Source organism: Grus americana, chromosome 1, assembly GCF_028858705.1.
Source record: "Grus americana isolate bGruAme1 chromosome 1, bGruAme1.mat, whole genome shotgun sequence".
In the NCBI taxonomy this organism is placed as follows: domain Eukaryota; kingdom Metazoa; phylum Chordata; class Aves; order Gruiformes; family Gruidae; genus Grus; species Grus americana.
In genome coordinates, this window is record NC_072852.1 from 133670056 (window position 1) to 133694437 (window position 24382).

General features: G+C 36.9%; 1 protein-coding gene across 3 annotated transcripts in view; it reads left to right on the top strand.

Annotated features, from left to right (window-relative positions):
* The window catches only part of ADGRG2 (adhesion G protein-coupled receptor G2), a 63468-nt gene that overhangs the window by 20193 nt on the left and 18893 nt on the right, over positions 1-24382 (top strand). For 2 of the 3 annotated variants that reach the window (XM_054838201.1, XM_054838211.1), the window contains 14 exons: positions 9479-9520; positions 10849-10887; positions 12627-12671; positions 12775-12807; positions 13714-13755; positions 15625-15672; positions 16875-16942; positions 18529-18602; positions 19645-19684; positions 19817-19851; positions 21242-21324; positions 21963-22023; positions 22546-23282; positions 24052-24250. In XM_054838201.1, coding sequence (XP_054694176.1) covers positions 9479-9520; positions 10849-10887; positions 12627-12671; positions 12775-12807; positions 13714-13755; positions 15625-15672; positions 16875-16942; positions 18529-18602; positions 19645-19684; positions 19817-19851; positions 21242-21324; positions 21963-22023; positions 22546-23282; positions 24052-24250 — 1546 coding nt within the window. The remainder of the gene's footprint in view (positions 1-9478; positions 9521-10848; positions 10888-12626; positions 12672-12774; positions 12808-13713; positions 13756-15624; positions 15673-16874; positions 16943-18528; positions 18603-19644; positions 19685-19816; positions 19852-21241; positions 21325-21962; positions 22024-22545; positions 23283-24051; positions 24251-24382) is intronic. The other variant, XM_054838218.1, reaches the window with a different exon arrangement.

Consider the following 24382-nt stretch of genomic DNA (forward strand, 5'->3'; position numbering starts at 1 on the left):
AAAGAACCCTAAAAAGCTTTAAACCAAACCAAAACAAGATTTTATTTTCAGAGAAATTGAGTTAAAGCAAAAGAATAATCTTCTTTTTAGCTTTTGCTATCATATTTGTTGACAAGAAAGACAAACTTGAATCAAGCTCGGGTGGGATCCAATTTATCAACCATAGTAAATGGTACTACCGCCTAAGACCTTCAGAGATTTTAAGGTGAGTAGCTCAATTGGTTCCTAAAATTCTTATCTAGCATAGGTGCTTCAGTTAAACTGTGGCACCAATCTTACACTTCATCACCTTTATCCTTAAAAACTGTACCCATCTGTTTTGTGCAGACTAAAAAATATCTTTTAGCTATGTAATATTACAATCACTGCCTGACTGGGTAGATTAAAAGTGTCTTAGTAAGGACATTAAAATAAGGTGACCAGGTTTCTTTTTCTGGGAGAGAAAGCAATCTGTCTGACGAACCAGGACTCATGGAGAATGCCTCTAACGCTGGGTCATAATGAATGAAATGCCTCTGCTGGCCTGATGCTGTAGTTGGGAGCACATCTTCTCTGTTGGGTTGTGTGATTTGGGAGAGGAGCTGAAGAAAGGATGTCTTTCTTTTGCCTGTGTGTGGCTGTGCCCTAGGGCTGAAAGGGGGAATATTCTGGCTGCCAGACAAAACTTTGGTACAGAGAAAGTCTGAGAGAGCTCTGTCTGGATAGTGGGATAAATCCTGGTCATAGTGGAGCATCTGAAAGGACAACCTTCTTGTTTTCAGTTCCATCTCTTTCTGCCTTGAATATAGAGCATCCTTAAGCATCACAGGGCAGCTTGGTTAGGCAATGCCCAACTTGAGCTCCAACTGATTAATGATTTTAGAATTAGTGAATTAGGGGCTTGTAGAATCCTTTGTCTATCTGCAAGAGCTCTCTAGTGAGTGTATAAGCTGCATGGTTTCCAAAGCTCTGTTACTTAGCCAAATTGAACTTTAATTGTGCTGACAAAGGTTTGTTTCAGTACAGAGGCCATCTCTACTGCCAAATATAAGTTATATCCTCTAGATAACCTGAAAGAGTAAGAGCTTCGTGAAAAAAAGTTCACTGGAATTTTTTTTTAACAGTTTACTTGCCTATTTTCAGAAATAGATGCATTTTAGCTGATTGCCCTCCCCCTCCAAGTCAGCCTGTGAAAGGCATATATTTAGCAAATATCAGTCCAACAATTAATCACAAACAAAGCATTGACAGTAGGAGCATATAATAGTGTCAGGCAATTTTAACTGATGGTGCTACGAGTCTTACAATCTGATTTCTTTCTATAAGTTCCTCTGTACACCTGTATAAAAATTATCTGATTTGGGGGACTTCTCTCTTTTTGTTAAAACAGAAGGATTTTGAGTAGTAAATCTTCAGAAAGTTCTGATTTTGCATCTGCAAAGAACATAATTGGCAAAGGGCTAAAGCTTGGGGAGGGGCTATGTCTCCTATGTAGGCACAAAAGGTGAAAAGGAAGTGGTTCATTACAGTCATAATTGTGCCGGAGGACAAATTTCAGAATTTTTTTTATGACCTGGTTGGCATTTTATGCCTACATAAAACAACAATTTGTAAAATGTTCAGTCAAAGGTCACCATGATTTCTGTGATTCCTCTTTTGCTTAACCACTCAAAATCTTTGTGCAGTATAAGCCATTATCTAATTGGTGTCTCTTAGGCAGTGATGCACTCCATTAATAAGTCTAGATTTACTTAACGTCACATTATTTACTTGTGTTTCCTTACCTCCTTTTCTCACCTTTCTTTTTGTCGACTCTTCAGATTCTTTTTCTTTTGGTTTTATTATTTATTTTTATAATAAACTTTCAGATTACCAAAAATGTATTTAGTTTTTTCTTAACCATGTGAGGTCCAATAAGGACCATAATCCTGATTCTAGTAAGATTCACACACATGCTTAGTACTTAAAGGCATGCTCAACTTTAACCAAGTAGTTTGCTCTCCATAAGTGGATGGGATTACCTTTGCAGTAGCTACACATCTTATGCACCTGAAGATTTGCAAGAAAGGACATACCTGGCTGCTTCCCATTTTGTGATGAGGGCTGATCACATTTCTTGGACTAATGGAACATAGCAATAGCAAACTTTTAGATCTGAGTTAAAGATGCAACTCTTGCTTCTCCCAGTCATAGTCTTCTGGTTCTCCTCTGCTTGGTGTAACCATTGCATGCTGAGCAGGTGTAAATACTGCAGGTAGGGCCAAAGAGGGAAGGAGGCCCCACACGTGCGTCACTAACCTTCCGCTTACATTCCTCAGGTTCCTTTGATAATTTCCCTTTTGCTGAGAATGAGAAGTAGCATAGCAGCTGTGATATGGAAAAAGAGTGCCTCACATTGAATGTCTTTCACTTTAAAGATCATCTCCTGGTATTAAAAAATATGTAAGTGAAGAAAGATGTGCTCACTGTTCCACGTGCCAACTTTGTAAAATTTCTTTATCTGTTTCCTTGATGAATTATTCCTATTTAGCTACATACTTAAATATGGACAATATGAATGATATCACTATTGTCTCTGCATAATCCAATAAAAAAGTGCACTAAGTAATATAAAGATCTGGGTGATTTAAGAGAATACAAAACCACAAGAAAATAGGTGAGTTTAAAATGCTAAATGCTTGAAAAGAACCTTTAGTCATCTGTGAGCACCAGTTCTTCAGTTGTCATTTTTACTTGGGATATTTACAAGTTCCCTTTAATAATAACTTGACAACTGGAAGAAATGTACTGTTTAAACATTAATCATTTCAGTTGCACATTAAACAGTAACATTCTTAATCCAAATATAAATATCCAAACTGTTACACCATGCATTTATGCAAGAAGCACAGAGATGACAGGATATCTTCTACAAATTTCGATGAATAAACAAAATAGATCATTTATGGCATTATTGTAAATAGTATCACTGACAGTAAAGCACTATCATCTCATTTGTGGTATCAGTGCCCTAACTTTTAGCAGGAGTCCAGTGCCTGTTGCTTTTGGTTGCATTTTTTTGCATAAATACAATTCAGTGTTTATATTGTGGCATTTTAGATTTTTCTGACCTGTCCGGTCCACCCTTCAAGATTAAGGTGTTGCCCCCTCTTTTCCATGTATCCGTTTCACTCCAAATATTGCTGACTCTGCTACCGGTGTTGCTGGAAGAGGTTTCCAGGCTTGTGGGAACAAAGCTCTTTAATGCTGATGGGAGAAATGGGAACTGACCAGTGCCCTCTGTGACTATTTTGCCTTTGCACACTCAAGGAAGAGGAAAACTTCAGTTTGGGCTGTTGTTCTAGTTTGCAGGTGTGGGCAATAGGAGGTATGATTTATGCTCGTGTAATCCCTTTGAAAGATTTCCCGAGCTGTGTGCACTTCTGATGACAGGATCAGCTTTCCTGGACGGGTGGGTGGTCCCAAGGCTTTACCTCCTCAGGCAGAAGGTGGAAATGTAGCTGCCACTCATCCAGTCTGCATCCCAGACTGTCGGGTACCAAACTTTGGGCCATATTGTTATGTTTACTGAGCAGATCATGAAAGCTGGAGATGAAAAAAATAAGTTATTTGCCCTGATACTATTTTGTTTCTAAAAGTGTAAGGACAGAATACTACAGAAACCTCTAGAAGCTCTTAAAGGAAGTAAATGTGATAGGGGAAAAAATACCTAACTCTGGAGTGCCTATTTGATGAATCACGCACTTCTCTACTTTGTACCTATTAACAGAATGCATATTTGACCCTCCCTTTCTTTGCTCTCGTTGCCTCCCTCTTCTGTGATATCAAAGGACGTAGCTTTTTGGAAATCAGCCTGCCAGAGAAGAGGTGACTTGATTCACCTCAGTATCAAATGTACAGCTTTATACAAACAGAACTTTATACAAACAGATATAAACTGTATTTATAACCTACTTTCCTAAAAACCTGTAACATCAAAGCTGAGTTAAAAATATTGCACCTAAACTTTCTGTTGAGGACACTAAAATGAACTGGCCAAAGTGACAGAGCCTGATGTGAACAAGCACTTTCATAATTTTCTTATATTTGCTTCTGTCCAGTAGGCAGTGATAATTCATCCTTTCTTCCACAGTGCCACCACTAAGAGTCAGAGCAGACATGAGGTGTCATGAGAGGCACCAAAACATTAAATTAAGATTGCACTTAGTTTTATCCTATAAACTTATACAATGTTAGTATCTGCATCCAGGTTCTAGCTGCTTCTCGCTTCTCCACCCTGGAAAAACTGAACCACTTCTGGCAGAGTGGGTTGCCTGACGACAGGTGAATCAGAAAGGATGTTGCCTTTCCAAAAATTTTAAGAAAGAGCATACTGATCATAAGTTAAATTAGAGGTAGGGAGAAGAAAACGGTATTTTTTGTTCTTCCAGTTGGAGATAGAACATTGTGCACTGTTCATGCTTTAAGGGTTTTTTTCTGTGTCCTGTATCTAAGTTACTGAACAAAAGGCATTCTTTAAGTGACAGTGCCTTTGGTGCAGGGACCAGAACCATCCATCCCATCTTGACCACTGTGTTACAAAGCCTCCTTCTCCCTTTCTTTCCCTTGGGTGAAATTAATTTTTGAATTCTGCTTTGCTTGGTGGAACAGCTTCAGCAGGACATGTGGAGATCATCCCATCCTAAAGAGCCAGTAGACCGATAGGTCTGTCATGCTAAGGAATGCTGTAAGCACAAGGCTATTTTGTAGAACAGGGCCAGGCACTGATCTCTCTCAGAGCCTCCTTGGTCTGTGGACCTAGCTTTAAGTGCTGTTATTAATGGATTTAGTCTCCTACCAGACCAGAGCTGCTAAAGTTACGCTGCTTCCCATTGTCATACAAAGTCATTATGAGAAATGAAGGTTGTCTACAATGTAAATACTGGGTCCCAGGTAAGCTTTCTGCAGCTGTGGTATGGAGTGATGGCAAGAGTTGCTAAACAGGTTTCATACCAGTGCAACAGTTTCCTCTGCCTACACGGATGGGATTCTCAAGTCTTGGCTTAGCTAGCTAGTTGTGTCCGAACAGTACAAAGTGATAAGAAGACAGTAAGGGACTTGCTGCTTTTGTTTCTAATGATGCATGTTAGTAACAGAAACTGGTGCTTATCTCATTTAATGGAGTTGCCTTTTCCTTCAGAAAAAAACTTCTGTGGGGACCTATTCTGTCTCCCTGGCAGCAAAAGCAAAGAATAATACTGAATAATGTTACTTGCCTATTTATTTGCTGTTTGGATCCTCAGGAATTTCTCTATTAGAGAAAATGTAGAAAAGTATTACCACAATATATAATGCCTTGTTTTGGAATAGATTATTAGGTATGTCGATTTGATGATCCTAAAGTAACAGTGTTGCAAAGAAAATTCCATGGAGCAAATCAAATGAGGTTTCCTATACATAAGGATTTTCTTGCTCTTAGTGATAGTAAACAACCTAAGGGAAATAAATTTTCTGTTAGCTTGTAACTGGCACATCTTCAGGTACTTTACTTTCCTTTTTACATGTCAATTTTAGGGATGTTTTAGATTGAACTTTAATCTTTCTCCAAATAAACCCTGTTCACTTTCTTCTCTAGTTCTTAAACACAACAAAGGAGGAGGGTTGACAAATGTAAGTGAAATTAAATAACGTATGACAGCCTCTCCTCCTTCCCCCTTTCTGTGTGCAAAGGTGTTTCGGATAAAAGGATTCGTTAGTGAACTTAATGCTGCACCTCGATCAGTGACAAGACTCATTCTCACGGATAATTTCTAGCAACTGTAGGCATGTGGATATTGTGCTGTAAGAGAAGTCATGGTTAGATTTTTGTCCAGAAAAAAGTGCCCCTCAAGTTATGCATGCCATCATCACATTTGCCAGCTCCTTATTCACGGCTTGTGTTTAGCTTATTTTGGTCCCTGTACCACTGGATTTGTTACTGAAAGCATTTGGCATTTTTAGAGTTCACTATCTTCTTCCATACCTACAGTACTAAGCATGTTAGTGGAAAATTTTCTTACCTACCTCAGGATACTACTTGTATTCTCAAAAATTCACAAAGCAGGCTGAAGGGATATGGAGGATGGGAAATGTAGTTTGTCTACAGTGACTATGTCTACAGTGACTCCTCAAGAGTGTGTGAGAAAGACCTTAAGGTCAGATTCCCCAGGCAGAATTTTTTTTTTTTTTAGTGGGCAGAAGAAGCAGTGTAGTGGGCTTTTCTGTGAGATGCTGCATATTTCAAGAGGTGGGTTCATTTTGAGAATTTAATTTCCTCCAGGGCTCTTTGGTTGGAGATAAGGGCTTTTGCACAAGATGCTAACCTCTTAGTAAGACAGGACCAGTGGCAGGTCAATTTTTGGAGATAGTATTCACTTCCTGTGGTAGGAAAAACAGTTTGCCTACATGTGGAAGGATACTTTCTTCTCTAATTGAAAGTCCACTTTATGTAGAGCTGACTCAATTCTTTTTATTCACCCCATTCTACCTTAAAAAGCTATTTACTGTTTAAACAATACAGAACAGTTTTATCTGACTACTGCTTAAGTTCTGCATGTTATTCAAAGTCAATATTGTATCTTAAGGGTCGTCTCTAAACCCACACTAGGTGTTAAGAAAATCATTTTATAGGTGCCATAATACCTAATCACTGTACAATGTTAAAGTAACAACACTTCTACGTAAGAGCTCTAGGACGCATACCTTATAGGATCATGTATTTTAACCAGACTTACCATATAATGAGAAGTCCTAATTTTCCTGAAAATTGACTGTAAAAATTAAGGTTGTAGCCAAATTTTCATGATCCGTGAAGTTCCTACAGTGCTAGATGTTAGAAAGACCAATTGTATTTCTCTGTAGGCAGAATCCTGGTTGTCTCAAATGAGATGTTTGATGTAACTTGTTTTTGTCTTTACTGAAATAGTTTAAATTTAGTAGGCTGATGCATATGAAGATGTAATTTTTACTTATACTTTCTACTTAATGGATATGTATTATTTTACTTAGAATATTGGTTCTCTCTCGCTTTTCTTTTACATGAGAAAATTTCTACCCAGAATTCAAATCAACTAAAACTAACAGTTAATTTCAAGGAAAGCTCCTAAAAAAATTAAACCTAGTGCAATTAATCTGATTGCCATGTATTCATCCTGCCATATTTCAGAGTTGCTGCTTTTAGCTTCATGCAGTGTATGACATTCAACAGAAATGAACTGACATTTCTTTACATCTCGTCAAGCTCTCTTGTACTCTCTTACTCCTGATCGTTGGCCCCGGTATCCCAGCACTGGACCAACCAGGCAGCAATCTGCTTACTGGCAGCTGTAATCTTTGCGCATATCTTACAGCTTGCTCAGGAATAGGGACTGGGTGGTTTCTGTGTCTTTTATTATTTCTGTCACTTCTGTTCTTGTGGCTGTCTGGCTGCAGAACAGGCCGCCTCTTCTGAGTCTTCTTGCTGCATCCCCTCAAGAGGAGCTTCTTCCTCTGTCACTAACTGGGCCTCCACTTCCATTGTTTCCTCTTGACTGCAGGAGTAACTATTATGGTTAGAGTTGTGTGTCTGGATTAGCCACAGCATCCACTTGTATGTTTATAGATCCAGAGACCCTCTTGCTCCTTTCAGGGTGCTGGACACAGGCATGGTAGGCATAGGCCAGGCCCCAACACAGCACCAAAAGTCTCTGTCTGTCTTTGATGTAAGCAAGACATGCTTCCTTCAAGTGGTTTGCCATTTCAACATGATTCTGTGCCTGCTCAGGTGTAAACTCCCAGGCCATCAGAGGTGAAAACTGCTGTAGGCACTTGCCCAAGTTCTCCCACACACCTTGCTACACAGGAATTTGCTGCCTCAGAGCACCTTCCTGTGTGTCATCCCCAACTGGTTGGTTACTGGAGGTCCCACAGAGATTTGAACTTGGATCACTGTATTCAGAGTCCGAGGTGGTCTTGTAGACTACTGCTGCAAGTGGACCACCACTGATGGAGGAAGGAAAGTGTCCAGTGTCTGAGGGAATTAGCAGTGGTGGAGGTGGTCTACAGCAACCTAGATAACAACGAGGTCTCCAAAGATCTGGATGATGTCCATTGCACGTGGGCCATATGGCAGAGGTTATTACAGTATGCACCAGTGTAATAGGCCAACACCTTGGTGATGATGGATTGGCCAGATATCAAGGCACTAACTGTGGAGAAACTGTTCCACCAGCTCTGGCAATTCAAAGACAATCTCTCTTCCTCTGCAACCCTGTGGGCCTGCATCTTGGCCGTGGCTAGACTGTCCCACCAGGTTCAGTGACTTGAAGAGAATATCTCTTCCTCCTTGCCCCAACAGCCAGGGTCTCGGCTATCAAGGGTGCCTTAACTGTTATGTCATGCTGTGTTGCCATGTGTTTTTCAAGGTCCAGGATTATGTTTTGGGTAGTGGCATAGGCTGCAGGGTACGTTTCTAGCCACCTTCTAGTTGCCTTCACCACGGGAGGCACATAGTACTTGCCTTGGTGGCAGGTTTGCAGCAGTGATCTGATGTAATCAATCTGCTAGGCGTCCTCATATTGATAGCCCAGCCACCATCTTCTATTCCAGGGAGACTTTAGTCACTTGATTCACCTGATTATGGCACATGTTTCACATTCATGGGTAGCTTGTGCAATAGCTTCAATTGTCAGATCCGCACCTTGATCAAGAACCCATCTGTATGTTGCATCTCTCTCTAGGTGTCCCTAGGGACATGCTTCATGGGTTCATTGAGCTAGAAATAGCTCATCTTTTAATTCCCAGTCCAGGTCCACTTGAGCTGCTTCATTTCTGGCAGCCTGATCTATTTGCTCATTGTTTAGATGTTCTTTGGTGGTGCAGCTCTTGGGCATGTGAGTGTCTACATGATGTGTATGCACATCATGATGTAGATGTACTCTCAAAGTACATCTCATGATTTGAAAATACGTATGGAATAAAGCATCCCTGACTTACCCAACTCTCCTGCCCCCTTTTTTGTTTGTTTGTTTAATTTCTCTGTGTCTCTTTGTATTATTAAAATTTCACTTCTTGAATAATTCATCAGCATTTCTTTTTCACATTCTTGCAAAAATAGCTGTGTGAAAGCACAGTTTGTGTACCTGTTACATTTTTGGCTGCTGTTATTTAGTCTACTTCATCTTTATTCAAGCAAATGTGCTGAAAGGGTTTCTGAAGACATTGGCAGTGAAAGAGCAGTGGGAAAGCTCACAGCCTAATCTGTGTCTTCCTTAAGTATAAAAGTGATAAACTGAGTAAAAAATTGAACTCAAAAGATTTCAACTTCCAGCTTTCAAAAAGACTTGACACACATTTCTCAATGGATACAAAGTAATTTTGCAAACCAGCTTGAATTGCGGTGAGTAGCACATCTAAAATGGTTGTGTTTAAAGTGTGTGAATACATGTATGTGTACAAGTATATATGAAGACTTCTACTCCTAAAAACTCTTCTTCCTTTGTAGTTAAAACTGCTGCTACGTTGCCTGGCAGAAAACAGATAACAGGTATGTGGGGGTTCTGTGCACTTTTTTTACCCATTGTTCTTTTATTTTAGAAAGTGTGTAGGAAGGTTGTTGCTGTTGTTACGTTTTAATTCATGGAGATAGTTAAGAATATGTGAATATTTGCAAATTAATTATCCATATAATGCTTGTGGCTTATTAGCATATTTCATTGTGCAAATAGCATCAGTAATTTTCCAGAGAAAATTAAAGTAAGGGCACTGAGATTACTCCAATTCTCCTTTCATTGCAGAAATTATATTTACGTTTATCCTTTGGGAAGAAGCTATTACTAATTTTCAGTAAGGCAAGCAAAATAGTCTGAGCAAGGAATCATATGAGTGATTAGCATTTCAGAAACTCCTTGTCTACTATGTTTAACCAAAAAAATCTGGGTTTCCACAGAGACTTTCGGTTTCTCTGACTTACACAACAGTAGGAGAGGGTTTACAGTATAATTAGTGTATTGTAAGTAATGTTGTAGGATGACTTTTGAGTTTTGAGAGAAGATGTTGAAATACCTTAAGAATATTTTTCAAATAGTGTTTCATATTTGCAGCCAGATTTTCTTCAGACTATATTTCTGTGATAGCTGTGACTTGACTTGTCTGTTGCACTGTCAAAAGCCACTCAGTGAATGAGTGGGCTGACTTTGAAGTTGCTTTGTGAACCAGATATCAAATTTCCTAATTTCTTTTTGATCAAAATACTGACTGTAACAACATCAAAGATTTAGTGGCTAGTGTTTGCCATATAAATAGTTGGCTGGCTCCTATCAAGATCAGAGGTTGAAGCTTGAAATGAATTAGCTTTTTGTAATGCTGCTTTTTGCAGGATAGAAAAGAGAACAAATACGTATGGGATAAATTTTAAATGGCAAGTCTCGGGTTTTTTTACAAAGTCTGAGAAGAGTTCTTGATACCCAACTACAGACATCTTGTTATGTATGCTTGATTCCCATTCCCAGAATTAGCAAGGCACTCAGGGTAGGCATGCGACTTTCAGGCTAGCATGGACATATCTTGGGTCAATGATTTTTGTTTTCTTAACATTATAAAATGCAAACTGTACAGTATTTGTTGAAAAGAAATTGTCTTCAGTTGAATTCTATTTGAATTCATTAAAATTGCATTTTTTTAAATCAGAGATTGTTACATCTGCCTTTTTTGACAACCTGGAAGTGTTCTTCTAATAAGCAGGTGTTGCCCTCTTCTGGTGAATGCATTAAACTTTTGATAATGAGGAAAGGCTGCTGAGGATGCTTACGTATCTGTCTGAAAATTCACTATGGTCCTTTTTTCCCCTCTTCTTTTTTCTGTCTGAAACAAAAGCTGCAAATTCAGAAGAATCATCTGCAACAACCATTTCTGGTAAGAAAATCGGGACTTTACTGCAATGTTTGTTATTTCCCGTTAGATAAATCTGCTTTTATCTGAGGTAATGCAGAAAAGTTTTAATGTAAATGAGTGTCAACATTTAATGTTTTCATTGTTTATTTTTTGAAGAGAAAATTAATTTCTTCATTCTACTTTGTAAAGAAATAGCTTACCTTATAGGATTAATTATGGTTTGTCGCAATGATGCTTGGGGATGAAGTAGGTACAAGTTGCTTGATCAGGAGCTTTTTGACCAGTAACCGAAACGGTGAATAGTTTGCAAAGATGGCAGAGGAAGAACACTATAGTGAAAGAGCTCCCTTACATCTCCTCCCACCCTAGCAGATGAGCATATGTCATTTGAGGCAGAGCAGCATAGTAAAATACACACACACAGAGACACACGCACACAGACGCACACAGACACAGAGACACTAGCCCACCCCCTCCGAAAGCATTTTTAAGAAATGAAGAATGTAGACACACAGAAATAGCTGTGTGGAAGCCAGCTGCTTTCTTGCTTAATGTATACTGACATATCGTGCTCTGGAGAAAATAAATAATACAGACACAAACACATATGCTTTTGGTTTTTTACAGATACAGTTTTTCTCTGGGAATAGTTCATCTTTAACAACTGCAGCCAATGCAATATTTGTTGTAGTTTGTACCAAGCCAAATAGTACAGATGAAATCAGCACTTAGTTTTCACTCTGATTGCTCATATTTTGGCTGCTCGTTGATTGCCTTAGAAAATCAGTTGTCTTCAGGTTTGTTACTTCAGAGCTAAATATGCTTAGCTTTTGTTCTGAGTATGGAATTAAGAGGGCACTTTTGAAAAGGCTCAAAATGGCTAGTCTAGTTGAAATAAATATATCAGAAAGAAAAACTCCCTTTCGCTTTCCATGTGATGAAATAGATTGCTTTTTTTCTTGATATGCAACTATCTTTATGCAGAGCCATCAACTTTTCTTTATTATACTTAATATATTGCTTCTACCAATGACGGTGATGCTTTTAGTAAAGAAGTTTGGAAAGCATAATGTTCTTCTATTATGAAGCTGCTCTGGCCCATTTTAAAAAAGGCACTAAGTTGTCATATTGGAGTGATAACAAGTGGTCCTCTAACCACTTTGTATTCCTGCGCTGACACCTGAAATATGCTTACTAAACACATTCTTCCTGAGCAATCTTTAGATTTTCTTCTATTGTCTTAATGTAATTTTCTTTTTTTTTCTTTTTTCTTTTGATGTAGCTGAAAAAAACTTGCATCCTCTATTTTATTTATGTGTGGTTACTGGCAAAAATAGCTTTTTTGGAGGGACAGTTTGCCAAACCCAGTGTGTCATCTCTGCTCATGAGTATTGTGAGTTGGTGCAGGAAAAGGGCCTTGGGGCTAAGCAGTTATTGCTATTGGATACACCAAATTCATCTGCATCTTCTAAAAGAATGAAACCAATAAAAGGAAATTTTGTGAAGGAACTCGATTATCAGCTGTTTGTATTCAGATACTCAGATTTTTGAAATAGTGTGAACATTATTTCAAATATTTATATTGAAAGAATGTGACCATTCCTAACAAGCACTGCATTTGTTCTTAAAATGGAACTTAGATAATTAAAATTCAGTTCCTGTTCAAAGTTTTGCATGCTTGATCTTTTTTGTCAAAAATTAATAGAAATAAAATATTATACTGATACAGTTTCTACTTATTTTCTCTCTTTTTTTTTCAGAATCCTCTATTGTTACTTTTATCACCTATCCTATTAATCCTTCAGGCAAGATTTTATTAATGCTTCTCTTAGATTTATTTAGATTTAGACTTTTTAGATTTTTATTTTGTTTTTATTGTTTTTACTTTTATTAATTTTTCTTCTTCAGATATGTCTTCAGAGGAGACTACACAAACTGCAGGTGAGAATTAGCATGAAGAGAGTAAGATCTGAAGGGAGATGTTTGCTACATTCATGAAAGTTTGCTTTTTCTTTTTTTTTTTATAACTGGGATTCCTTTAGTGCAAATTCTTTTCTTACATGATCTTAAAATTTGTATTTATCTCCAATCTGTATTTTAAGTCTGTGTGGGTAGGGTTTTGAAGTGTATTAAACTGACACTGAGCTGTTAAACTGTCTTTTTATTGAAAATATTACATTGTTTACCAAAACCCAAACTGGGCCTATTTATTTTTAGCAACTACGGAGTTTTTTGGTATATCTATAGATACAATGTTTTCTATACTTTCTGATACTATTTAAAGTAGTTTACAGAACAGAAATGTACACAGCATTCCTTAAAGACACTTACATGATATATGTTTTTGCAATGAGTTGCCACATAGGATCAGTAAAGACTCAGTCAGAAGAACTTGGTACCCCTTTTTTTCCTGATGTTTGCATTTGAAAACAAGGAGTAGGTTCATCCCGTATCAGTACAGATTCCTACATGTCTGTATACGAGCTACACATCCTGCTGTTCTTCATAGTTGATGGAGAGAAAGACACATGAACTGCCCATGGAGAACAGGTTAAATGGGAATCACACCTTAAAAGCCCCACTTTCTCCACTGAATAATAGGGAGCCTAGAGTAACTGGCTCACATGGGGACATAAACATTTGATTGGATGGATCTCACTCTGAATGCTCCTTTTTCATTTCCCATGCTGAAAGTAACTTAATTCCCTTATAAATGGTCAGGTGTTTATACTTCTGGGAAGACAGAGTCTGAAGTAGAAATTAGGAAACTTATTTTTGTGACATATATATCATAGCTTTTTAGTTAAAATGTGAAAACTTAATTTTCTTTTTTTTTTTTTTTAACAGAAACTCTTAACATCACTGATTATTACTCCACCGTAACACCAGGTAGGATTCATATATCACTACTGATCTTCTTTTATGCTGCTCAAAACTTAAGCGTGCATGAGTTCAGGAAGTCTGCTCCCAAACATTTTTAATGGGATCTTTTTTCTTGGTGTTATGGTGTGTCATATTAGCAGTCAGTCTTACTTTGCATTGATCTCCAGCCTGGTAGAAGGTCTAATTCTGCAATGCTTGCCTAGGTGGCCGCATATAGAAGAGTTTGGTTATTTTGTAAGTCAGAGCAGCGGATTACCACAAAGATGTAAGAAACACAATCTCAGGGACCATGTTTACTTTAAAAAAAAAAATCCTCATACTTTTTTAGTAGATCGAAGCAGACTGAATCCTGTCATGATGTTCTCAGGGCAGGTCAGGAGTAGGCTGAATTTAATTTTTTAATTATCCACGTAGGAGCCTGGTAGACCCATTAGAATGTATTTGCACTGAATTAGTCCCAGTGGTAGAAGAACTGGCTTGGAGCCATACTGGCTAGTATAATTTGACTGTGTGAGTGTGACCAGCAAGAAGTTTGCAGCTATGTTATCTGATGGTCTTTGGGGACTGGAAGCACTAGTAATTTTTGATCAGTCTTTTATCCTCCACACTGCTTAGCTATTTTGTGCATTTTGGTGGCATGCAGAGATCCTAAGCAAGACTAAGTTGCACGCTAATGGGTGCTCTGTAAAGAAAAAGAGGCTGATGTTGCTCTCTACTTTTGTGTCACTCCTGGATTTTGTGTTGGGTTTTTATAAGTGTTGTTGTTCTCATGTAGTTAATAATTTTGACAAATTAAGTTATTTATGAACATTTTACTTTTTAAGGATTTGAAAAAAAAAAAGTGCTGCTACAATTTTTATAACTATTTCACTGATACCTGCCAGCACGAAAGGGAAGGCAAATTTATTTGAATCTAAATTGCTGTCTGAAAAAATATTTTTTCTAATAATTTTAATATTGCCACCAGCTCACAGTCCGTACCCTCTGGTGGCTGTTTGTTGATGGTAATAAAATTGATGAAGCATCAAGCTGTAACAGGCAAATGTTTATACCACAGAAAAAGTAAAATGAAAAATTAAAAATCCCATCTCATTTGGTACTAGCTAATGATAACAGCAGAGAAAATAGCATTTGTTTTTCCATTAAATGGAGGCCAATCTTATCTGCTTAAATACGGAAAGTTGTGCTGCCATGTTGTTTTTATGAACAAGTGTAGGAGTTTTGTCTTGGGTACAAATACCTTTCTGATCCTTTATCTTGATTTTATACAACTGAGCCATCTGTTTACAGTACCCTTAATTTGGGATTGGTATGATTTTGTTGCAGTGTAGGTAGCATTAAAAATATGGGAGCAGCCAAAAGCTTGCTCTAACTAACTAAAGACATGTTCTACTAGATGAAAGCATACGTGTTTGCTATCATCATAGTTTGAATTCTATGAGGTAAAACAGTTTTTGTTTCATGCTGTCATAAGTAGCTGTAGTAGGATCCTCAGAAGCAGATAATATGCTACCTAGTGATTGAATACTGTGATATTTGAAGAGATTTTTTATGATGTGCTGATTTCTGTTTTATTTGGTTTAAAAAAAAAAAAGACACCACTTGCATGTAGGTCTTCTGTGGAAACTTACAGAAAATTATTCAAAATTAATTAATCAAAACCAGCATATTTCACTCTGAATACTAAGTCTTGGAAAATGTCATGGTAAGTGCCCTAGAGAAGTGAAGTCTAGACAGTATGTGAAATATTTATAAAAGGTAAAGAACTTTACATTTAAAACATTGAAATTACTGTAAATATGTATGTTTGTCAGTACTGGGTTTAAGTTCAACTTTTTTACTCACTAGATTTTTTTCCCCCAAAAAACCCTATAGCAGGAGAAACCATTTTATGCAACATAACACGTGTCTGTAATTTTTCAGGTTAGTGGTTTTCTTTTTTTCTTATTAAAAGCATATCCAACTATTTTCTATTCTAAGTAATGAGGCAACTTTTAGTTGCTATGTGAAAGCTAGCTCTGTAATAAATTTTCTTGCAAATTTAAAGAGATTTTGTGTAACTTCTAAAAATTACTATAAAATATGGGGGGGTATTTAAAAGTAATGTTTACTCTATTGTATTTTTGATCTTTAGTTTCTTATCAAAAGATAGACAGTTGCAGATAAGAATTACAAACTGAAGAAAACAAGAAACTAGTTTGCTACAGTAGGCCCTAGTGTCTGCCATATTGACCCTAACTCTGTATCAGGAATAGAAGTTGAAATAGCGTTCAGGAGAATTATTGTAAAAGCCTGCATATATTTTAAAAGTGTGATGTGACAGAACAGACAAAGGGAAATGGAAGGGGCAGTGATGTTCCCTTTATGTGTGTTAACAAAAACATAGTAAAAGAAGATTTTTTGATACATGTTGCTGCTTTCCAAAGCACTTTGATAAATGGCTTCTGTGAGAAATACTTAAGAAAATGAAGACACTTCTGCCAAGTAACCATACGCTGAGTACTTTATAGATTAGAAAGAGGCAGAATAATTGCCTCCTCCCTCATAAAGTTTCCCTACTGGTTGACGCAGTGAACTGCTAGGTGATTTGGGCAATTTCATGCATGCATGCATTCCTGTATGGGTCTTTATAGCCTGCACCGAATGTGTGGCTGCAGGAAGAGAAGTGTCATAGAAGTTCCTTTTGTGTCTCCAAAATGGGCCTAACCAGCTCTCAAGGACTGTTGAATGATGTTCTGAATTATGGTATCCTCAAAGTTCTTTAATCCCCAAGGGAATAATTTTCAGAGTATCACTTTGCCTTTACACACACATTTTATTCTCATTGCGGGAGTTGCAGTTGTATTAATAGTAATGTGCAGTGCACTTTATCTATTTTGGGGAAAAAAACAAACAACGAACTAGAAGGAATTTAGAGACAGCCAGCAAAAATAAATATACAGAAAACAATGAAGCTATTGGACTAGTTCATTTATGGAAATAGTAAGTGAAGAGATGGAAGAACAACTGCAAAAATAGCGAATGATCAGAAAAGCTAGTGTAAGGTGAATTTTTAATTTCTCAAATAATTTTACATCATGTGGTTTAGTGTTGATTTTCTTAACTTTTTTGTCTTTTGGTTTTAGTGTTCTATGTGGGCAAGGTAAAACTTCAGGCAAGAGAAGAAAGTAACACATCGCTAAGTGTAGAAATAGTAAGTGTTCTCTCTTTTCAAACTTTATTGTAAGGAAGGTTGAAATGAGTTTCTTTGTCTACACTTAAAATACTGATATCCTAACATGATTCTTACTATGTTTTTTATAGTTTTATTTTATTTCATATACAGTTTGCATTACAAGTTAATATTTGCAGTGGATGGATCTACCCTCTCTCTCTTAAACAGCTGCTTTGCAGCTAAATTTTAGAATTCCAGCTAAGCAAACTTCCTACAGTAAGGGCCTGTATTCTCTATATAGCCACTGAAAGGAGGGAGAAGCCCTGGGAAGTCTGGAGAGAGGAACTGCCTATTTAGGAATCTACATTTAGGCATACAGGATCTTCTTTGGAGATTAATCTAGGCCCTTTACTTTATAAGGCAACAGTGTGGGTATAAATTAAGTTGGATCACATCCTGGGAATAATTCATGTTGAGACTCTCATAAACAGGGTATCGTTCTATGCTTTTTGGCATGTGGTTAATCAGTTATTAATTTTGCAATAGGCCTATGTGGCATGAGTGTGTCCACTTATACAACACAACAGAGGTTTAAGAGAACAGTATCATACAAAGCAAGGAGGTAATACTATGAGGATGAGAATCTGTAGTCGTTATAGATGGAAGACTGAAGGGAGTCAAAAAAAAGGACATTAGCTTGTAAAGGACCTTCTGTATTTCTCCTACACATCCCTGTCTACGCTCAGTCTGAGATTTCACATGCCCATCTCTGCAAGCATGAAAGTAGTCAGCATAATCTCTGCAGAGAGCTACTTACTGCACAGATGCACATCGAGCATTGAGTTTGGGCAGGGGTAGGCCCCTGGCAAAAGCCACCTCTGCATTGTGTTGCATTTTAATGGTGATAATGCCTACTGAAATCTTCCTAGTGTATTAACGTTATGCCTACAGCTATTAGAAAAACAGGTTACTTGTCTCTTGAAACTCTCTTACTTTTTAGCAGAATATTTCTTAGGTAATGTCAATACCATATATGTTAGATGATGTTTTCATCATGGTGCTCACTTGAATGAAATGTAAAAATAACCGGTAATGGTGGCAACCAGAGGAACATAAGAATGCAGATCTATAAAGGGCCTTTAGATAAACCTTAGTGTATCCTCTGGCCCTAAGGCTAGGTCATATATGTTTAGGTGATTTCTACCATGTCTTTCACCTGAGTTCTTGACTTCTTATTCCCAGGATTCTATGTTGTCTGTTTCTTATGTCTATTATGGAGCTTGTCCCATTGCTACACTTACAGTTAGAAAGATTGTTCAGTGTCTGGTCTAAGCAGTCTTTCTTGCAAACTAAGCCAAATTCCTCTTTTTCCAACATGAGATATGGTGAGGTTACTATCCTCTTGCCCATATCTTTCACAAATCAGATCCTGTTGTTCAGTGACCCAATGCCTTCCATAATGTGTGACAACAGCATCATGGTAAATATTTGAAGTGTATTTGTGAGAAAATGTACAGCTTATCTTTGGAATTTCAGACTGTTAAAATGTGTGAAATGAACATAAGTTTCTTTTAAGGCTAAAAATTACTGGTTTTACTTAGCCATGGAATCTTTGTTTCTAACAGATTAATAACATAACCATCAACAATCAAGTTACAAAATTAATTGCAATTCCAGCACCTACCCTACAAGAATTGAGGTAAATAATTTTGAATAAGGATTGAAATCTTTGTTATATTTGAAAAAGATTAAGTTGAACCTTCCATGTGGTTAGCAGACTCTTGACTTTGCATTATTCCTGCCTTTATAAATTAAAAATTTCAGGAATTGTAAGTTATTGTTCTTTAACATAAAGTTCATATTGGTTAGAATAATCTTAGTTTTAGTTTATGAACCACTGGAGTTTGTTTTAAGAAATGGTACACTTGCTGATTTCCTTTTAGGTCCTTTAGTTTTCTTGGGGCATAACAAGGCCCAAAGGCCTTGTTGTTTATATGCTGCTGATGTTAATAATAGTAGTCGTAGCTGACAGTAGGAATCATAATAACAGCAGCAACTCAGGACATTAGCTGTGGATTGTTGATAATGCCAGTCTTACTGCTGCTCTTCCTGCATAAATGCTTTTTATAATTTCAGGGATTTCATCTGTCTCAGAAAATTATTAAGAGAACTTTCATAGCTGCATGGGTTTTAATATGCATTCTTGGAGTCATATCTATGTTTTTATTTTGGTGTAGTTTATTCTTTCACAGTCTTTATAAGGAGAGATTTGAATGAGTGAATATTTACTGCTATTTCCCAAACTTACCCTGAATATCAAAAAGATGTAATTGGCCAACAGGTCTTGTTTGTAGAAGAAATCCGTATTTCTTACTCATTCTATTTCTGCAGCTTTGAGTATAAACTTAGAACTCTGTTCCAAATGGTTGCTTGCCAAAAGGCAACATTAAGATTTATCTTTTGCTCTTTTAAATAACTTTTAAAGAAGTGGATTTATGTTAAAATATGTGATGACAGAGGTTTAAATTTAGTTTGTGGAGTGACAAATAAAAGGCAACTTTTAAAATGTTTAATCCTTTGAAAACTGCTTTTACAATATTAGAACTGGCATGATTTTAAAAAATCACTGATCACCTGGAATTTTTTTTTCCTCAGTAATTGCTTGTTCTTTTCATTATATCGTAATTGTCTTTAGAAACATAATTAAAAATCCTCCATAATGGTAACTTTTTATTTTAAAGAATTTCAGATTTCAACAAAACCTTGCAAGCAGTAAGTGAGGTAAGATTACTATTTGTTGTTACTGTTTGGAAAACTTTTTTTCAACTTATTTCTAATAATGTTATTATCTAAGTATCAATCCTGTTTTCTTCTGACAAAACAATTTTTTTCTATTTTCCTTTGTCATTACAGTCTTCTGTAATGGAATGCAGTACAGAAAACCAGAGGTTTGTTGTTAATTTTTTAAATGCTCATATATTGTCTTGTGCTATATCAGGTATGAACGGCTATGTAATAGAAGAAAAAACAAACTTTCTAGGAAGTTAAGTTTGAGAAACAGGCTGGAGAAATATTCGTAGACTGACAAAGAAATTCTGATCCCATTATTCTCACATTAGTGGGTTTTTTTAGATTTTTTTTTTTTAACCAAACTTTTGCTTTTCATTAATCTTCTGGTGAAGCACAGCCTTGCCTGCCATGTTTCGTCTGCATCTTTGTATTAGCTGAGTCACACAGCAACATAACCACCAAGGCTATGGGATTTGAGACCACCAAACTTCCAGAGTTTGTGAATACAATGCAATCTTTATGAGGGAATTGCTTGAGGCGTCCGAAGTTGCTGTTCTTCAGCTTGGGAAACCAGCCATCCTCAGGGTAGGGAAGCCTGAGAAGATAACCAGTTCAGAGTTTGGAAGCCTGGGGTATCAGAATGGCAAGGCTGCTGCACAAAGGTGATCCTGGAAACCCTGAAATGTAGATAATGTCTGTCAATTTAATTGCTACTCACCACTAAATTGCTGGTTCTTTAAACTGATCAGCTTGGAAACACTATATTCTGCGGCAAAATGTGGAACTTCACTTCCCTGAATACTTGAATATGGGGTTTTTCTTCCTGGATTAGGATGAAAGAAAAGTCCAAAACACTCAAATAGTAATAGACAGAAAGTCAGATGACATCTATGTCCTATACTAGCAGTAGTTAGGGTGCTCTTTTTGTTCTTGTTAGCTGGAAAGAAGCTTCACTTCATCTTTTATGCGTTGCCTTTTCATTCACCTGTGTTTGAGTTTCCTGAATGTGAAGAATTCTTACTGTAGGTTTGCTAGTTTAGGCAGGGTTTCACATCATTGAACCATAATTGTAAATGTGTAGTTACATGCTTAAATGGGTCATTTAAGTTCTCTCTAAAGTAAAGAGAGAATACTGACTTTCCCCAGGTGATGGAGATTTCATATACACCGACATAGCCACCTAGGACACTTGCTAGTTCCTCTCTGGAGTTTCTTTACAGTAACAGTGGAGATTACATTATTATCTTCACAAAATTATCAACTCTTTAATGGCCCCCATTAGGGACCCTATTTAAGAAGCAACAGTGTCTGTAGAGAAAAGAGAAAATAAGCTGCCATGACTGTTGTATTACTCTTCTTTTTAGGCTTGCATAGTGTTTTATGTATATTAAAAATATCCCCAAAACTGAAAGACCCTAGGAAAGATGTGCTTTCACACTTAGCATTTGTGCTGATGTGCTTTCACTTAGCATTTGATATTAGTTTCATGTGTTGTAAAGATGAGGCAGATCTGTTTCTTGAGTCTAAAGCTTTTTCTTCTCATTATAGTATACACTGCAATTTCATAATGAAGCTGGCTGAGAGAGAGAATATAAGCAGTTTAACAGACAAAGCTGAAATAAGCAAAATTGGTAAGTTATGCTTTAAACACAGTCTCATCTCACCCTTTCAAATTAAATTTCTAACTTTGCAGGTGATGTCCAGGTAGCTAAAAGAAAAGATTGTTACTTACTTTTAGATAAAAATATTTTTTGTTGAAAAATATAAACACATAAAAAAGTGCAGCCTTCTGATTTTTGGGTGGGGAGGGGGAAGATAGTAAGATGGTTAAAAAACTTTGCTATAAAATTGCCAACTACCTTAATAAAGCAGACTTTGAAAGGATTAGGTTAAAATTACTTGAGAACATAAATGTGTTACCTAAATGGCAACCTGAATTGAAAAGCTTATAAAGTAGCCAAGCTTTTTTAGTAATATGGTGATAGTAGGGAGTGGTGACTCATACCATTTGTCCCTTTGTTTCAAAAAATGTAGCTTTGCATTTTGGTTTGTTTACAGTAACAAAAAGCCTGTACTTGTCAGGCATTGAGCAAAAGTCTGGGGGTATTGCAGTGTTCTGACTGGTCAAGATCTGTTTTGCAAATGTAATTTCAGAAAAAAACCTCAAAATCAATTATGCAATATGTACTTTTAAAAAAACCCATAAAACACACTTATTTGAATATCCTACTTAACAGTATTAGCTGTTAATGCTTCTTTGTCATCTCAGAACAGTGCTGCTGTTCATCACTGAAATATTGTTCCTTGAGTGCTGAAGAATTACAAATGTAGTAAGTATAAAGACAAAAATTTGGCTTGCTTATTTCCTAATGCATTAGTAGAGTCAACTTGCATGTTGCAGTGTAATAGCTACAAAGGACTCCACAAGAACAACCTGACAGGCATTTTCCTATATAGCTCCTTCCCCATTCCTCCCTCTTCCCCTCCACTCCCTTCTCTTCCCTTCCCTTTTTTCTTCTTTTCTTTTTTTTTTTTTTTAACCCCTGATGCAGATAGCTTTTGTATTCAGCATCAGGTCACCTCTAGAATAGGCAGCAATGGCTGTAGTAGTATTTATGGACTTGCTAGTTAACAACTACAGCAAAATTGAATGTAAGAACCCTCAAAATGTTATTAAATTCCTATCTCTTACTACAGCATGAAACATCCACTCTGACTGATTTTTAAATATACATTGTTAGTAGCATGTCCATATCATTCATATATATTCCTCTATTATAACTCATTTTCTTTAAAATATAAATAATGTTAAATTTAACATGCATTTTTGTGCTCTTTTTTTTTTTTTACAGTACTATACAAGTGCCACCTCATTCTATATGGGTTCCTTTCCCTCATTCTCCTTCTCTCCCTAAAAAGACTCCCCCCAAATCTAATACTTTTATTCCCCCAACTATGTTTTCTACCAAACAAAGCCCCACAATTAGACCACTGATCCCACCATTCACAGAAATTTCTTTTTCTGGAACTCTCTCCACATCTCCCACTACAAATCCTCTCTCTGAAACTTCCACCACATCATCTACTGAAACTTCTGTGTCTTCCACCAGTGTTACCACTACGCTTTCCTCTTCTGAGTCTCTTGCTCAACCTACTATACCAACTTTTCCTTCCATAGCTTCTAATAAATCTGTCACTACTTCCACACCTGCAATGAAATCTGTCACTAAGGCCGCTTTCTCAATTAAATCTGATGCTGCATATGTTAGCAAGCCTATTACAATAATTTCTCCTTCTGTAGGTTTCACTAAACATTCTGCAGTTTCCTCTTCTGAGCTTTCCCCCAAACCTCCAATAGCAGTTCCCCCCTTTGAGACTACCACCAAATCTGCTGCACAAATTCATCGTGCTACAGATTCAACCCAGGTTATTTCTGGTAACAAAAATGTTACTGCAGGACCTATTCTTCCCCTTACTCCTTTCACAATAACTTTGACCCCTACTGTTAGTCCTGTCAACCGTTCTGTCTCAGCTTCTCATCCTCATTCTACTGCTGATGGCCATGGTAGCCTGCCTAATGGGAGCACAGGTAAATATGACAAGTAAAATTATTATTATTATTTTATTTCGATGCCATATACTGAGTTTGCTTTATTAAACAAGATTATATATCTGAGCTGTGACCTTCAATTACTGTGAAAAGGCTGAGACAACTCTCACAAGGTGTATACTTCTTTTAAAATACATTCTGATGCCTTGACCTCACCCTACAAATTGGTCGGTAACTGTGCTAAGTTCCCAGCAGGTACAATTTTTTGGCAGAAAAAATTCAGTCACAGAGCCAGGTAGCTAATTTTTTTACTAAGCTAGTTTTTAAAATATTGCAAATCAATGTTGTATCTTCTTTAAAATATTGTTATTGATTAGGAATATTCTTAGTGGGTATGTATTTTCCTACAAAGATTGTACGCATATTCACAAGCTTCTTTTCAAATTGCTGATCTTATCTTGATTTTATTCTACTTTGAGGCCTCCAGTGGCTAAAAATCCAAAATAATAGATTATTTAACATCACTAATGGTCTGATGTGAGGAACTTTGTAATCAATAAAAAGTGGAATTAATGCTGGCCATTTGAAACCTTGCTGTATGTTTTAATAAGATTAGAAGTATTGCTATCTGCAAAGTAGCCGATGGGGAGAAAAAGGGATTCTGTCTCACATAACATGTTGAGAGACCTTGCAAGTTGTGATAAGGTTTGTTGGTCAAGAGAACCACTTAGTTTTTCTGCTTCTCAAAGCTTATGTCAAATGATGAATGCAATGTTTAAATAAATGCACAACTTTTCTTTTGTCACAGGAAAGATACTATCATCTACCACATACACAACTTCTGTATATACCACCATTAATACCACCACAGCTGAGCAAATCGTGTCCAAAATAGAAAATGATTTAGCAGCTGGAAAAGTAGAGCCTAAAGACGTAGAAAGGATGGTTAGTGAGGTTAGCAAAGTCCTGACTGCTTCCCAACCATTACCACCCCGAATTTCTAACAGGTAGGTCATTCTGGCAATAGATTAAAGGTGTGCTGTATTGACTGTCTTGATAAATTGGCTTCAGCAAGTTTCATTTTTTCATAATCATAATCCAAAAGAATATTTCTTGCTCTTTAATGTACTTGTATAAAA